The sequence below is a fragment of the Schistocerca gregaria genome, chromosome 5 (genome assembly GCF_023897955.1).
Source record: "Schistocerca gregaria isolate iqSchGreg1 chromosome 5, iqSchGreg1.2, whole genome shotgun sequence".
NCBI lineage: Eukaryota > Metazoa > Arthropoda > Insecta > Orthoptera > Acrididae > Schistocerca > Schistocerca gregaria.
In genome coordinates this window covers 170,017,692-170,036,027 of record NC_064924.1, presented here as the reverse complement: position 1 = coordinate 170,036,027, position 18,336 = coordinate 170,017,692, and the positions used below count along the sequence as shown (strand labels likewise).

Genomic DNA, 18,336 nt, shown 5'->3' with positions numbered 1-18,336 from the left:
AGAAGTTGGCAGCAAGTGTTTGATCTGTACTACAAAAATGGGACTCAGCTTACACAGATTCTACATGTTTTGGTGTACCTCTATTTGTCTTTCCCCTCCACTTTTCACTCTGTTCTTTCATTGCCTTATCACCCCTTTAAGTGTGCTGTGTCTCTCTTGACTAGGCATTCAGCCCTACTTATAAGTTTTGCATCAGTTTGCAATTTAGTTTCGTTTTGGAACCCTTTTCTTTCTAAGTGTAGTAAACATATCATTTGATTTCAGCATTTAGTAATAAATGCATTATCATTATTCAGCGTGTGTTCTCCAGTTAACATTCATTCCTTATCAGCAGTTGTTAAATTACATTATGCGTGATATTGTTCATTGCACTTTTCAGTTTGAAATTTTACTCCCACATAATTCAGTTGTCTGTATAAGTTTATTTTTTACTAAAATGACTTAAAGAAATGTTATCATTTCATTTTATTAAATTTTTATGTGCTAGCATTTAGTGTGAGTTACAGCTTACTTTTTAAAGAAACTGGGGCTACTTTTAGCAGCCTAGAGTCAGGAGAAGAGGAAGAGGACATCACTAATCCATTACGAACAATAGGCCTTAATGGTGAAGAGAAATTATCTGCCAGTGAACTTCGTGAACAGCTCCTCATGCTTCTTGATGTATTTCTAGGTATAAAATTTTAAGTAGTTGGGTCTCTGTGCTAAATACGTGTGTGTAATATTCTTTGTAAATAAGTAAATTTAAAATGTTTCAGCTAATGGTGGGGATCCTAATGTAACAACAGGCATAGCAAACTCTACATTATTCCACATTGTTTTATCTGAGAATGACCCAGATATGGAAGTGGCACTGAAATTGTGTGAAGCAGGTAAAATTGATACCAGTTTCCCTCTTTCAGCATCTTAAACTCTTTGAGATCAGAAGCTTTTACTTATTGACAGTATTTAGGAAAAGGATAGACGGCTGCTCACCATAAAGTGGAGATGCTGAATCACAGACTGGCACAACAAAAAGACTGTAAAACACACACACACACACACACACACACACAACCACTGTCTCTGGCTGGCTTGGCAGAGAGAGAGAGAGAGAGAGAGAGAGAGAGAGAGAGAGAGAGGTCAAATTCAGAAGTAGGCCTTTTGGCCAAAAGCTTATTTGTTTAGGAGTCTTTCTTTGTGCCTGTCTGTGATTCAGCAACTCCACTATATGGTAAGTAGCATTATCCTTTTATTATATTGTCATTATTCCAACCTGGATTTTCAGCTGTTAGTTACTGTAATAATTATTCTGCTTATATTAAAATGCAGGACAGTTTTTAAAAATTCGCTCTTTTGATGTCATTTTTATTGTCTTTATATCATATGCTAATGTTTTTATGTATATGTAGTGATTAAAATTGATTGCCTCTAAAATACATTTTCTATAGTCTAGTGTTTGGTTACAATTTTCCCACCCCCATCCACACGCCTGCATGTATGTCCACACTTGCTCACAATCTTGCCCCCTTCCCCCCCCCCCCCCCCTCCCACATACACACACCTTCCAGCACCACATGCTCTGGGACAACCAGGAAAAACCAGGGAATTTTTTCTACCGAGAGAAAACTGGAAAAAAATGGGGAATTTTTTAGAATTCTGGGAATTTTTCATTGTCATAGTTTTCAGTATTTTTTTCTTAAAAAAAAAATTGGCTGATATAAAGTGATACTCTAACAAAGATTTTTAATTCAGCTACTGCAGAATAATACAGCAGCAATAAAAGATAAATGATAGAGAGAGAGAGACACCAAAATGAAGGTTAAATTGCAAAGAAAATGTGCCATTTACAACTAAGCACAGCACACACAAAAGCGTTTGCTGGCAACAAAATGTGTCAAAGGCTTTAGGATAAAAATTATGCAATACTTTGTGACAACATATTGTTTCAGATGAGCATGATGTCACAACTGTTTACATTTTAACGGGTCATGAGAAAATATTCCAAATGGTGGTTTGAGAAGCATTACTTTCAAAGCAAATTTTCTTTTAAGCAAGATGAATTATGTCACATGTGAGAATGTCCGATGAATTTCATAAATCACAGAGCGGTTGACTCCCATTCAAAACTTAACACTTTGAGGACCAGCCACATAGAAAAATGTTGGGCCCAGGAGACCAGCCATTTATGCCATTATTTAAAATTTTGCTGGTACATCTGAGTTTCATATATCTTAAAAGACAGCACATGCGAAAAAGGACCAATTTTACTTGTGAAAACTAGCTTTACTTGTAACTATACTATACGTACGTAAATTTAAGCCATTAACTTTTCCTATATGTGTGTTCGTACTATGTAACAGTGATGTTGCTATTGGCTGATGACATCATGTGCCCCATGGTTTGAATATCTGCTGTAACTGGCTGGCAAGATCACATGACATGAGCTATAATTAGCTGACAAAAGCCCATTGCAGTCTCGATTTCAGTGCTTTGGATACTAATATTTCGCATTGTATTGTCATAAAAAGAAAGTAGGCAGTGTGTAGGGTATCTACAGGTCATGAAAGTCATGAAAAATAATGAAAATTAACAGGTGATCGTGAAAGTGATGAAAAGCTAATGAAATCGTGTGGGTTGTCATCAATTTTGTTTTGGCAATCTTGAGGGGTAGGTGTAGATGGTAAAATCCCATTCCTGATGTCCAGGCAGAGCTTCAAGGAATCCTCAGAACCTTAGGCCCCCTACAAAACCTTTCACCTGACTCCATCAACCTCCTGACCCCGCCGACACCCCGCACCCCTACCTTCTACCTTCTTCCTAAAATTCACAAACCCAATCATCCCGGACACCCCATTGTAGCTGGTTACCACGCCCCCACAGAACGTATCCGTGCCTACGTAGATCAACACCTTCAACCCATTACATGCAGTCTCCCATCCTTCATCAAAGACACCAACCACTTTCTTGAATGCCTGGAATCCTTACCCAATCTGTTACCCCCGGAAACCATCCTTGAAACCATTGATGTCACTTCCTTATACACAAATATTCCACTCGTCCAGGGCCTCGCTGTGATGGAGCACTTCCTTTCACGCCAATCGCCTGCCACCCTACTAAAACCTCTTTCCTCATTACCTTAGCCAGCTTCATCCTGACCCACAACTTCTTCACTTTCAAAGGCCAGACATACCAGCAATTAAAGGGAACAGCCATGGGTACCAGGATGGCCCCCTCGTACGCCAACCTATTCATGGGTCGCTTAGAGGAAGCTTTCTTGGTTACCCAGGCCTGCCAACACAAAGTTTGGTACAGATTTATTGATGACATTTTCATGATCTGGACTCACAGTGAAGAAGAACTCCAGAATTTCCTCTCCAACCTCAACTCCTTGGTTCCATCAGATTCACCTGGTCCTACTTCAAATCCCATGCCACTTTCCTTGACATTGACCTCCATCTGTCCAATGGCCAGCTTCACATGTCCGTCCACATCAAACCCACCAACAAGCAACAGTACCTCCATTATGACAGCTGCCATCCATTCCACATCAAACGGTCCCTTCCCTACAGCCTAGGTCTTCATGGCAAACGAATCTGCTCCAGTCCGGAATCCCTGAACCATTACACCAACAACCTGAAAACAGCTTTCGCATCCCGCAACTACCCTCCCGACCTAGTACAGAACCAAATAAACAGAGCCACTTCTTCATGCCCTCAAACCCAGAACCTCCTACAGAAGAACCCCAGAAGTGCCCCACTTGCGACAGGATACTTTCCAGGACTGGATCAGACTCTGAATGTGGCTCTCCAGCAGGGATACGACTTCCTCAAATCCCGCCCAGAAATGAGATCCATCCTTCATGAAATCCTCCCCACTCCACTAAGAGTGTCTTTCCGCCAGCCACCTAACCTTCGTAACCTCTTAGTTCATCCCCATGAAATCCCCAAACCACCTTCCCTACCCTCTGGCTCCTACCCTTGTAACCGCCCCCAGTGTAAAACCTGTCCCATGCATCCTCCCACCACCACCTACTCCAGTCCTGTAACCCGGAAGGTGTACACGATCAAAGGCAGAGCCACATGTGAAAGAACCCACGTGATTTACCAACTGACCTGCCTACACTGTGAAGCTTTCTATGTGGGAATGACCACCAACAAACTGTCCATTCGCATGAATGGACACAGGCAGATAGTGTTTGTCGGTAATGAGGGTCACCCTGTGGCTAGACATGCCTTGGTGCACAGCCAGCGCATCTTGGCACAGTGTTACACCGTCTGGGTTATCTGAATACTTCCCACTAACACCAACCTGTCAGTACTCTGGAGATGGGAACTTGCCCTTCAGTATATCCTCTCTTCTCGTTATCCGCCAGGCCTCAACCTCCGCTAATTTCAAGTTGCCGCCGCTCATACCTCACCTGTCTTTCAACAACTTCTTTGCCTCTGTACTTCCACCTCGACTGACATCTCTGCCCAAACTCTTAGCCTTTACAAATGTCTGCTTGTGTCTGTGTATGTGCAGATGGATATGTGTGTTGTGTGTGTGTTGTGTGTGTGTGTGTGTGTGTGTGTGTGTGTGTGTGTGTGAGAGAGAGAGAGAGTGTACACTTGTCCTTTTTTCCCCCCTAAGGTAAGCCTTTCAGCTCCCGGGATTGGAATGACTCCTTACCCTCTCTCTTAAAACCCACATCCTTTCGTCTTTCACTCTCCTTCCCTCTTTCCTGATGAAGCAACCGTTGGTTGCGAAAGCTTGATTTTGTGTGTTTTATTTATTGTGCCTGTCTACCGGCGCTTTCCCACTTGGTAAGTCGTGGAATCTTTGTTTAGACACACACACACACACACACACACACACACACACACACACACAGTTACACAAGGATAAGTTGTCATATATAATTACTTATGGACTTGGTCCTCATTTCCAGAATCTCCTACATAATAATCAGGAAAGTTGGATTATTTTGTGTGTCAGTGATGAGAGTTTAAACAAAGATGTCCAGAAGGGGCAGATGGATTTGGTTGTTCGTTTCTGGGATCAACAAAATCATCCTATATGTGAACTTGAAGACTTTGCATGATTTGCAAGCATTTCTAATCAGTGAAGAAGATAACGAGCTACAAATGTTTCATTGTGGCACTTTTTCACTTCATATAGTGAATGGAGCTTTGAAAACTGCTCATAACAAAAGTGGTTGGAATGTTCATGAATTTCTTAGGGTGATCTGGTACCATGTGAAGGATTTTTCCTTCAAGGAAGGCAACATTCTCAAATATCACTGAGTTTTTCAATTTTCCTCTCAGATTTTGTTCTGTAAGATGGGTTGGAAATATTGAAGTCATGAAGAGAGCTGTAGAACTTACTCCACATTTGAAGAAGTATGTTGCTGAAGTACCGGGTGATCAAAAAGTCAGTATAAATTTGAAAACTGAGTAAATCACGGAATAATGTAGATAGAGAGGTACAAATTGACACACATGCTTGGAATGACATGGGGTTTTATTAGAACCAAAAAAATACGAAATTTCAAAAAATGTCCGACAGATGGCGCTTCATCTGATCAGAATAGCAATAATCAGCATAACAAAGTAAGACAAAGCAAAGATAATGTTCTTTACAGGAAATGCTCAATATGTCCACCATCATTCCTCAATAATAGCTGTAGTCAAGGAATAATGTTGTGAATAGCACTGTAAAGCATGTCCGGAGTTATGGTGAGGCATTGGCGTCGGATGTTGTCTGTCAGCGTCCCTAGAGATGTCGGTCGATCTCGATACACTATGACGTCAGGTAACCCCAAAACCAATAATCGCACGGACTGACGTCTGGGCCCCTGGGAGGCAAAGCATGATGAAAGTGGCGGCTGAGCACACGATCATCACCAAACAACGCATGCAAGAGATCTTTCACGCGTCTAGCAATATGGAGTGCCATCCTGCATAAACATCGTACGTTCCAGCAGGTGTTTTATCAGCCAGGCTGGGGATGATACGATACTGTAACATATCGGCGTACCTCTCACCCGTCACGGTAGCAGTTAGTGCCATCTGTCGGACATTTTGTGAACTTTTTTATTTATTTATTTATTTTTATAAAACCCCATGTCATTCCAAGCATGTGTGTCAATTTTTACTTATCTATCTACATTATTCCATGGTTTATTAAGTTTTCAAATTTATACCGACTTTTTGATCACCCAGTACATTAAAGACCACCTGAAAGTAGAAACTTTGAAACATTAAAATATCACTTACAAGACAAACTCCTTTGTGCAAAACTCGAGTTTGTTATGTCATTATCAACTGAACTTTAAAAGAGTTTTGAACTAAAAAGTAAATACCAAAGGACTCTATTTTCCCCTTTTTGTACAAAGATTTGCTCAGCTTAATGTATAACATTGCTTTTCAGTTCATGAAGAATACTGTTATGGAAATGGTGACACATTCTAACACATAACTTTCTATTGATGTTTCCAAAGCATGTAATCATAAAACAACTCGTCATGTACATACTGGGTGTGGTGCCACTGCTTGTAGCATGAACTCCATAGAAAAGGATACCCTTATTTTCGGAAATGAGTGCACAGGTCTTTCACAAAGTCTGTGTCTAGAAATCACTGAGAATAATTGAACAATGGAAACTCCAGGCAGGAATAACAACAATGTAGAAAAAGATAGATTGCTACTTACTGTAAATACGACACACTAAGTAGCAGACAGGCACAATTAAAAGGCACTTACACATAAGCTTTCACTCACAGCCTTCGTCGGAAAAAGAGAAGCACGCACCATTCATTCACACAATTAAGCGCACCTCATGCATGTCTGGTCTCCAGCTCCTGCTGCTCGGGCCAGAATGCCATGTGAAAGGGTCTTCTAATTGTGCCTGTCTGCAGCTTAACACGTCATCTTTACAGTAAGTAGCAATTCATCTTTTCCTACATTGTTAATTGCTGACAAGAGTCCTTTGAAATTAAAGCTAATCAAAGGTGGCTCATGTTTAGCACCCCAAGTTACACAGAGCTCCATTTGGAGAAGTTCTTGAGTGACAGTTGCATTTTAAGAATTTGTGTCAAAAGAAGAAGAAGAAGAAGAAGAAGAAGAAGAAGAAGAAGAAATGGCTCCATCAACAGTGATGAGAGATTACTTTAAATTTTGTGACTATTCTAAAAACCAACTGAAACAATTCAGCCCTAAGGAGGACAAATTTGATCACTTTCTGATGAACTTTATGCAAAGTGTGGACCACCACTTCATCGTGCAGAAACTGTTATCCATTTTTTGTGGAAGTACTGTTAACAAAGAAGATTTAGTTGTAAACTTAGAAGATAGAATTGTTGCAGGAAGAAGTGTTTACAATGCAGTAGAATCATTAGGTTGTTTACTTAATACTGAGAAACAATGTAGACATAATAAAATCAGTGACACTAACTGTGAAGATAGCTTCATCAAAAAGGCCTAATCTTAAAAGGAGATCAGTTCAAAAAATAAAAGAGCTTAAAAAATGAATGATTATTGAAAATACGAAAGAAGCAGGTGAATTTCTAGATGTTGAAAGTTCAAGTTTTAACTAAGAAACTTAAACACTGGATTTTTTTACTGCAAAGTTTAATTTTTGACATAAATTTTGTACCTTCAGAATTGTTATAGTTTCTTAAGGAAAGTTGTAAGTTTTCCTATGTTACGATGTTAAAAGAATTTGTATTTTAATAGATTTTATTTCAACCAGCTTTCAGGTTTATAATAAACTGTACGTGTCATTGCACCACCCCTATTTTCTAGTGATCATGAATATAACTAAAGAAGTAATGAGAAAAGTCAGGAAAAGATCATGAATTTGATCCTCTGAAAATCTGTAGACACCCTGTAATGGCTATCTGTAGCTTTCTTTTATTAACTGCCCTATCTACTATGTCTTCATTTTGTAACTTACCTTTCTCCTAAATATTCAACATTTTTCACTATTCACGTTTCTAGTTTCTTATTAGCATTGACCACATTTTCTTCCGTAACACACTGTGCTCTAGATGTACTCTTCAGGAACCTCTTTCTCAATTCCATCTCAGTGGGACAGTTGTATTTTATTTTCCCCACAGGTCTACTTGTGATGTATTCTTTGCATTTCCTATTTCTGTGTACTCTTTCTTCATAGATAGGAGAACTCTCTCACTTCTGCTACTGTGTCATTTTCAGTTTTATTAGAACCTAAGTTGTTGGTTCTACTATGCAACATCCCCCTCATCTTACCAACCATACTCTGTGTAAAATATGTTTTCCATTCAGTTTGACACATCTGCCATACTTCCTAGCAGAACAGCCATGTCATCATTATCTTAAATTGATGTTTGTTTCACTCACTCTTTTATTACTGCTCAATTTCCTTTCTCTCATAGACTGCTTCTTTAAACTACTAGTTAAATAATGGTGGTGAATGGTTGCTTTGCCATGTCATACATTTCATAATGTGGATGAATATTTCTTTACATTCCATCTCTGTAAGTCCTATTAGGATTTTGTAGTTGGTATGGATTACCAACTTAATTCCTGATCTGCTTATGAGATAAGAATGCTTGTTATTGAACACAATCAGAAACCCTCTGAGATCCAGGTCAGTGTCTTCAGGATGACAACATGATGGAACACATCAACAGTGATGCAAGCAACCGAAAAAAAATCATGTTTACTTTCTGTCAGGAAATAGCTTAATTGCAATGTCTATCATGTGCAGTTTTGTCAGAGTAGTACTTTTATACACTAGAAAATTAGCAAAACATGTGGAATTTGAATTATGGACAATGACATTATTGAAGAATAATCTTTATTACATGGGAACTGTGTGTCCATTTAGTTATTTTATTTATTTATTTATTCTTTCTTTCCGGAAGCAACTGATATTGCTGTCTCTGATTTATTGCCAGTTGTAAATCTCATTAGAGGTTAATATCAGTAGAGTTAGTCTTCTATTATATTAATATTCCATCGACCTGATACCGTCTTTCCAACACTTTTTTTATGCCTGTATGCAAGTGCTTACCTTGTCTCTCGCCACTATCACTCAAATTTAAAGGAAAAAAAAAAAATTGTGTTAACTGTTCAAAGAAGGAATGTTGAGGCTCAGTGAACATCTTAATCTTCAATTCTTCCAACGTGTTTGCTACAATAGAGATATATTGTGGTGGACCCTGTTTGTTGCCTGAGTGCTTAGTAACAACCACCTTGAAAGATAACAAAGCTGCCTCCTCACCGTCAGTGATTTTCAGTTCAGAATTGAAATTGAACTTTCTTTTCTTTCGATTCATATTCAACACACACACCTTCTTATAGCTTTGCTTCTGATACTTGAGGGATGGGGATGGGGAGGGGAGGGGGAGATACTGGAGAAAAATTTATTCTTTTGAAGGTAAGACCACTTCAGCTGTAAGTCTACAATGTCTGCTGCATGATAGGGAACTTTTAATCATATTTTTCATGTTATAATGTTGATAAATTGCACAGAAATACCAGTCTTCATTTATGTTTATGTTAACTTCCCTATAAGTATTTGTTTTGTGACTGTCAGTATTTTTGTCACTCTTCTCTCAAAGTAACATTTGCCTTACTACCATCTATAGCATCGGACATGCAGCATCGTGTCAAGGATATTTGATACCTATTCTTATGGGGCCCATGTCATCTCGGATCCTGAAAGTCTGTCAGCTAAGTTGGCCCACATGTTACAGGAATCTTTCTTTCTTTATCGTTGACTTGTCCCACGTCACGTAGGGTCAGCGTTGCTCTTGTGGATCCTACTCCTCCATAGTACTCTATCCATTGCCTTTTCCTTCTTCCACCCTTTCTCCCTTAGGTCCACGAATATCTTATCCACCCACCTTATCTTCGGTTTTCCTCTCCTTCTCGCTCCTTCAATCTTTATATCTACAACTCTGTTTCCGATATGCTCTTCCCCTTTTCTCTGTAAGTGTCCGTACCATCTTAGTCTGCTCTCTTGTATCTTTTTCCCCATGGGTCCCACTTTCACAGCTCCTGTAACAAATTCATTTCTAATCCTGTCCTTCCTTGTTACCCCACACATCCACCTCAGGATCCTCATTTCTGCCACTTCCATCTTCCTTTCCTGGGCTACTGTGATTGGCCATGTCTCTGCCCCTTACATCATAGCGGGCCTTACCACCGACTTGTACACTTTCCCTTTCAACCCAATGCTCACCTTCTTGTCACACAACACTCCACTCATTTTCTTCCAGTTGTTCCAACTGCAATTTATTCAATGTTGTATCTTGCTTTCCAGTTCTCCATCCCTCTGTATGTACAACCCCAGGTATTTAAATTTGCAGACCGATTTCAGCTCATCCTCCTGGATCTTGCAGGGCCTCATCTGCACATGTTACAGGAATGTTATAGGGTAATTTGCCTTTCACTGGGATGGTTATAGTGAAAGATACTTCAGATGTGTGTTATGCTGTTGACCAACTGTGAATCAGGTGAATGATGAAAATAATGGAGTGGCACCTAAGTCTGTAGCTTTGTGTATTACATAGGTAGAATTTTCAACAGGATTGGTTATGTTCTACAGAAACACAGTGCAAGATGTGTTTTTCAACCAACATCTAACACTGGGGTCATTTTCGGGTCTGTAAAGAATGATCTTGGTTTATGGAAGACAAATGTCTACCCTATCCCATGCAGTCGTGGCATGTCCAACATATGTCAGACCATGAGGACCATGGAGGACTGATACATAGAGCATAAGCATTCCACATGCTTACAGCACCTGAACAAATCTGTGATTGTAGATCATTCCCTTTGTACTGGCCATCCTGTGGAATATAACAACACAGAGATTCTGATTAGCCCTTAGAGTTATTTGGATACTGGTATTAAAGAAGCTATTGAAATTTAAATTAGCAAGTCTTACAAATAAAATATACTGCAAGCATTTAGTGATGAATGTAGGAGACCGTAGTATACGGATGTAGACAGTGTGACATATAGATGTTTGGGTTGGTCTGGAGTGCGTGAACAGATAACCTAATGGTTAAGATGACCGCTTGTGATAAATGGGAAATTGAGTTCGAGTCCTAGTTCGGCACAAATTTTCATTTGTCATCAGTCATCGGTTCTTTAACTTGTGGTGGTACTACTTGTCTACAGTATATGTGCCCATCAAAATATCAGCAGTTGTCGAAGATTTCACTCAGCTACAGATGCTTGAACAAAGGATTATTCCATTTACTCTTCATAGGTGTGGTCTATTCTTCCTACAATACCAATACTCATAAATAAGTATAATTTGATAACTTTTGCCAGTAATATGTGATATTCTTCCAACTGAGGCCTCTCATAGTTACCAGTTCACTTTGAAAAAGGCCGTGCCAGTTCTTTCCCTCTTCTTGTCCTATCTTAGCTTGCATCCAATCTGCAATAACTTCATCAGTGTAAAGTTAAATGCTAAGCTTCTGTACTTCCAGCCTTTCTCTTCTCTCCTCACTTCACTGTCATGTTGATGTTCATTTTTGGATGTTTTAATTACCATTCTCGCTCATTGTAAGCTTAAAGCAGAGGATACCATAGCAAAAATGTACATAGTATGGAATCCTTCATTTATTTGCAAACTTGCTGGTGGGATGTGTCACCTTCAAATGAAGTTAACAAAAGTAGATGGGCTGAGAGAGAAGTTCAGCACTAGATAGGTTGTACCTAAATGTGTAATTTGCTACAGTAACAGTGAGTCAGACTCAACTAAAGTGCGACTGAAGCCAAAAATTAAGGTAGGGTCTATTTCTTTTATGTACAAGAACACTGTGGACATTGGTTGGAACAGGGCCATCACTCTCCGTAGCTCATTGATCGCCGTATCTGTCAGTATGCAGAGGCTCTATCAATTCTCATGCTGCCAGGGACTTTTTCTTGGTGGGAGGACTGGTAAGGGATTCACTCAGCCTCATGAGGGCCATTGAGGAGCCACTAGAATGGGAAGTAGCTCCTCCGGTGTCAAGAAAGCCAATAGCAGCCAAGAGAGCAGTGTGCCAACCTCAGGTTCCTACATATTGCATTTAATGATGTTAGTGGCAGAAGATGACATGGCAGTTGGTCAGTCCCCATTGCCCACTAGGACCAGATGATGCAAGCTTTGCTTGCTTGGATTAGCTTGTAGTGAAGGGGGCAGCCATAAATTGCAAGTTTCAAAATGAATATAGTTGTTCAGTTTATCTTTTTTTAGAGCATAAAATATTGTATTTCACTGTTTCAGCTGAAGTATGATCAATACATTTGATCTGAGATCTTAGAATACTGACAGAAGTTTGTTAGAAGATATAGAGAATTTAAAATTATCGGGGCAATACCTTCCACATATTCTCTCCAGCAGCATAAGTAACGTGCAGTGGGTGATCATTTTTAAGACCATTTCAATAGAACAATTTGCTTTTTTTGCATACAGGTGATTTTTTTTATTCCATCACATTCGTACTCTTATGTAGTATTCACTTAAGATTTTTTTGTCATTTATTCACCCTTGTTATTCCTAATGTTTCTCAATGGTATAATATGTCCCATATACACTTCATCAAGTGCTGAATCTTTTTAACATCTCATTGATAGGGAGTCCTTCAATACCTGTAAACTGATCACAGAGTAGAGCAACTGCCTTAAAATTACTTAAAGTATCTCAAGATCTATCCTTTTCCGGTGCATTAATGGTGGTGCTCATCTCACTAAACTCCACCCCTGCCCCTTCCCACTCCCTCTTGCAAGTATTGTTTCAGACTCCTGTCAAGCTTGTGCTGCCGAGAAACTTTTTCTTTTCTCTCTGTTCCATTACAACAGTTTCTTTTTCATCAATAAGTTGTGACTTCCTTAAACTAGGCTTCTGGAGGTCATGACCTCTACCTTTTAGCATATTACTGTACTCCATCTTATACTTTTTAGCTCTTAAGTGTTTTTTCATGGTCCTAAAACTTACAGTTGGTGTTTCATCATTTCTATGTTTTTCGGCATTCATGAGTAAACCAAAGATTTTTGCATGTGAAAATCTGCTGAAAACCAAGCAACACTTTTGGTTAAAAAAGATACATTTGCAGATAAGATTTCTTAATAGGATTGTTGAGCTTGGAAAAGGAAATACCACTTGTTTTGAGACTCACGACATATGATGTCTCTCGTGATGGTATCGTAAGAGAGTTTCATCTAGAGACTGCTTAAAGCATACATCCAAGCTTGATGTTTGTTAGGGTTCAAAGAATTTCCTTTCTGGCATATTCCTTGGAGCTGCAGTTGGCGATGGTGTCTCTCTGCACTTTGTTCTAACCTCACAACATTGGCTGCTGTGTCCCAATGCCACTTATAGCCCAACAAATACCTCAAACTTAGTGTGCACAAAACCAAACAGGAACAAATATCTACAGTAGATAAGTGAAACATGAGTATGCAGAAATAATAACATGAATAAATACCAGAAATTACACTATAATTCTACGCATTTACTCGTAAATCATGCCATCAAGGGAGCAGAAATTGTAGTGTGAGTCATCTGTGCATATTTCAGGATCTTAAGTCTCAAAATTTCTGCGTCCTTTCTTCTGCCACCCCTATGAATAAATTAATGTGACTAATTTCTATATTTTTGAAAGTACTAACACTATTACATACATTATATATTTCTTTTTTCGTACATGTAAGAGCTCATTTGCTAGATCCACAATCTAAAGAAACAGATCAAAGAATCAGTGTGACCTTAACATAAAATTGTGCTCTTTTTTTTTTCATAGCTACTTCATGTTCATTAGAAGCAAATCCCTGTAATTTCCTACTGATTGAGTTCAGTGTATTATAAAATGATAATGACATCTTCATCCAAAGACCCAGGTCAATTATTACAATTAATTGCTAAAGGGTTACTGATTCGGATGTTCAATATTTTGCAAGAATCTGGCAGCTGTTTATTGTTGTAGACTGACAAACTGTTCTCAAGAAACGTCTAGACATCAAGAAGGCGTTGCACACTAATTATCAATAGAAATACATCATCTTGACTAAGTAGTGGGAGTAAACTCACTGTAACTCTTTTTTTTTTCCCCTTTTTCCTTTACACGCACAGAACAGTACTGTGCAAATACATCTTACATTCACTAAATAGACTGGAAGTCTTCTTGGGATACACTGCCGTCCAAAACCTATGTAAAATGCACTTAACTGTGTCACTCTGTAGAAAAATATAAACCCACACAGATGTAGATAATCAAGCAAATATTCCCATAAAAGAACACATCACAATTGAGTACAAAAACCGAATTTGTACACAAATGTTTAGTTCATGAAGGGTACATGAATTCTGGACATCATTTTAGGAAAGGGCATTGTTGTCTCAGAACATGGCTTACATTGGAGAGAGTTGGCAAGGATTTGTGCTTCTCTGCATCTTATTACTAATAAATGTGATAATAGTCCCTATAGCATCAGCTGTGAGAGTCATTACCGTTGAGAACTGAGTTTCTTGCCATAAGGGATACTACCTAGTTCCATACACAAGTGATAAGGAATACAGTGGTGTCCAGAATGTGAACACTGTCTTGGAGCTGTCACTTCTACATATCTCTTCTACATTAACCATAAAACACCTGTGTTGAAGCTATACCCTTATAGGCATAACAAGACAGATAAGTTTCCTGATCATCCTAAAACTGCATGTGAATATTAAACTTGAAACTGAACACTCACATACATCATACAATATCACTCTTATTGCTGCCGCTTAGCCAAGGCATATATACAGCATTTTCCTGCCAGTGGCATACATTGAAATTTAGTGCAGTACTCTAAGTGTATATTAGTGTTTGTCTCAAAAGCTCCAAAAATGTCAGATATGAATCTTTCTTACCTCTTTAAGCTACAAAAAGGCCTGTGTGTTATCCACCAAGTGCCCAATATCGTGCCAGAAGTTTCAGTTGACATTTCCGATACTGTAAATTTGTAAATCAACCTGAACTATGAGTTACCAAGCGGGAAAGCGCTGGTAGGCAGGCACAATAAAATAACACACAAACACACACACAAAATTTCTAGCTTTCGCAACAGTTGCTTCTTCAGGAAAGAGGGAAGGAAAGGGAAAGACGAAAGGATGTGGGTTTTAAGGGAGAGGGTGAGGAGTCATTCCAATCCCGGGAGTGGAAAGACTTACCGTAGAGGGAAAAAAAGGACAGGTGTACACTCGCGCACACACACGCATATCCATGCGCTCATACACAGACACAAGCAGACATTTGTAAAGGCAAAGAGTTCGGGCAGAGATGTCAGTCGAGGTGGAAGTACAGAGGCAAAGAAGTTGTTGAAAGACAGGTGAGGTATGAGCGGCGGCAACTTGAAATTAGCGGAGGTTGAGGCCTGGCGGATAACGAGAAGAGAGGATATACTGAAGGGCAAGTTCCCATCTCTGGAGTTCTGACAGGTTGGTGTTAGTGGGAAGTATCCAGATAACCCAGACGGTGTAACACTGTGCCAAGATGTGCTGGCCGTGCACCAAGGCATGTTTAGCCACAGGGTGATCCTCATTACCAACAAACACTGTCTGCCTGTGTCCATTCATGCGAATGGACAGTTTGTTGCTGGTCATTCCCACATAGAAAGCGTCACAGTGTAGGAAGGTCGGTTGGTAAATCATGTGGGTGCTTTCACACATGGCTCTGCCTTTGATCGTGTACACCTTCTGGGTTACAGGACTCAAGTAGGTGGTGGTGGGAAATCCCCAAACCACCTTCCCTACCCTCTGGCTCCTACCCTTGTAACCGCCCCCGGTGTAAAACCTGTCCTTTGCACCCAACCACCATCAGTTTCATAATGACTGGCTGTATTTAACTTGTTTACTGACTTTTACCACCAAGTCATATAATGTGCATGGTAATTTTAGTGTCATTTAATGGATTATTTAGTACTTTCAAAGAGGTTAAGTTTAGATGACTTAGGATCTGAGTTTCATTGGAATGATTACTTATGAAAAGAACAATATGAAATCTATTTACATGTGTAAATTTAGATTCTTTACTATGACAGTTAATGATTTCACATGTTTGAGTAAAGCTACAAGAAAGATAACATGAATGTTTGAAACCAAAGGCAGATGACCTAGAGCCTGTACTAAGCCAACAGTGACTTGTGGGTCAATTAGAGACTCTCATGAGTCTTTTTGGTTCTCTTTTTGATGCCACAAGGAGATGCACTATGATCTACAGAATCCTGAGGGAGTTGAAAGATTGGTTGTTGTTGTTTCTAAGAAGATAAGTTAGTCATGTAAAAATGCATTGTACTCGAGAATGAGATTTTCTCTCTGCAGCAGTGTGTGCACTGATACGAAACTTCCTGGCAGGCTAAAACTGTGTGCCGGACTGAGACTCGAACTCGGGACCTTTGCCTTCGTGGGCAAGTGCCCTACCATCTGAACTACCGAAGCACGACTCATACTCCATCCTCACAGCTTTACTTCTGCCAGTTTCCATACTTCACAGAAGCTCAGTTTTAATCTGCCAGAAAGTTTCATATCAGCACACACTCCGCTACAGAGTGAAAATCTCATTCTGGAAACATCCCCCAGGCTGTGGCTAAGCCATAACTATGCAATATCCTTTCTTCCAGGAGTGCTAGTTCTGCAAGGTTCGCAGGAGACCTTATGTGAAACTTGGAAGGTAGGAGACGAGGTACTCGCAGAAGTAAAGCTGTAAGAACAGGGCTGAGTCATACTTGGGTAGCTCAGATGGTAGAGCACTTGCCCACAAAAGGCAAAGGTCCCGAGTTCGAGTCTCAGTCCGGCACACAGTTTTACTGCGCCAGGAAGTTGCAATGTACTTGTTTGTAATGGAAAGTGAATACCTGTGTAACAAAGAAGCAGCATCCGAAATTATTCAGCAATAGCTGGTATCTGAAATAACTTTCCACACTGACACGAGGAAAAAGAATCTTGAAACAAAGGTCACTAACTTTCTCCTTCAGATTGGCAAAGGCAGATCATCTGATAGCTCCTTATTTTGTTTTCACATATTCAGTTTCCCATGTTTGAGATTTGTTCATGAATTGCTTTAAATTCCTATTGATTAATGTATTTCAGTACCGTTGTATCATTATTAACCTCTTGAAATTGGCCCTTAACTTCGTTTTTTACAAGATCTCATTGTTTAGTAATTTCCAACCACAACTCTTAGTCAACTCAGTTGTTGTTATTTGCATTATCGTTGTTTGTGAGATAGAAATTGTATCTTGCATTTCCTTGTTTTCTTGTTTAGATTCCTTTATGTATTTTTCGAAGTTCACATTCATTGCAGATAGTTCTGTTCCAGTAACTACGATGTTTGTATCAAGTGAAGTAGTAAGATTTACTTTGACTGTATTCAATTCTTCAGCTGCCTTATTGAATTCGGAAGTCATTTTCTCCCTAAGCACCTTGTGCAGGTTGTGACATACCTCAAGTGATTACCTCCATACACCAAACAATAACAAATCTACATCTACATCTATACTCCGCAAGCCACCTGACGGTGTGTGGCGGATGGTACCTTGAGTACCTCGATCGGTTCTCCCTTCTATTCCAGTCTCGTATTGTTCGTGGACAGAAGGATTGTTGGCATGCCTCTATGTGGGCCCTAATCTCTCTGATTTTATCCTCATGATCTCTTCGCGAGATATACGTACGAGGGAGCAATATACTGCTTGACTCTTCGGTGAAGGTATGTTCTCGAAACTTCAACAAAAGCTCATACCAAGCTACTGAACGTCTCTCCTGCAGAGTCTTCCACTGGAGTTTATCTATCATCTCTGTAACGCTTTCGCGATTACTAAATGATCCTGTAACGAAGCGCGGTGCTCTCCGTTGGATCTTCTCTATCTCTTCTATCAACCCTATCTGGTACGGATCCCACACTGCTGAGCAGTATTCAAGCAGTGGGCGAACAAGCGTACTGTAACCTACTTCCTTTGTTTTCGGATTGTATTTCCTTAGGATACTTCCAATGAATATCAGACCGGCATCAGCTTTACCGACGATCTACTTTATATGATAATTCTATTTTAAATCTCTCCTAATGCGTACTCCCAGATAATTTATGGAATTAACTGCTTCCAGTTGCTGACCTGCTATATAGTAGCTAAATGATAAGGGATATTTCTTCCTATGTATTCGCAGCACATTATACTTGTCTACATTGAGATTCAATTGCCATTCCCTGCACCATGCGTCAGTTCGCTGCAGATCCTCCTGCATTTCAGTACAATTTTCCATTGTTACAACCTCTCGATATACCACAGCATCATCCATAAAAAGCCTCAGTGAACTTCCGATGTCATCCACAAGGTCATTTATGTATATTCTGAATAGCAA

The 18,336-nt window shown here is 39.6% G+C and overlaps 1 protein-coding gene across 8 annotated transcripts in view; it reads left to right on the top strand.

Moving 5' to 3' along the window:
• LOC126272258 (uncharacterized) overlaps window positions 1–18,336 on the top strand; it is a 79,574-nt gene that overhangs the window by 43,593 nt on the left and 17,645 nt on the right. For 6 of the 8 annotated variants that reach the window (XM_049974978.1, XM_049974980.1, XM_049974976.1 and 3 more), the window contains 2 exons: window positions 540–670; window positions 756–869. In XM_049974978.1, the coding sequence (XP_049830935.1) occupies window positions 540–670; window positions 756–869 (245 nt within the window). Of the gene's footprint in view, window positions 1–520; window positions 671–755; window positions 870–18,336 lie in introns of all 8 variants that reach the window. The other 2 variants (XM_049974977.1, XM_049974984.1) reach the window with 2 other exon arrangements.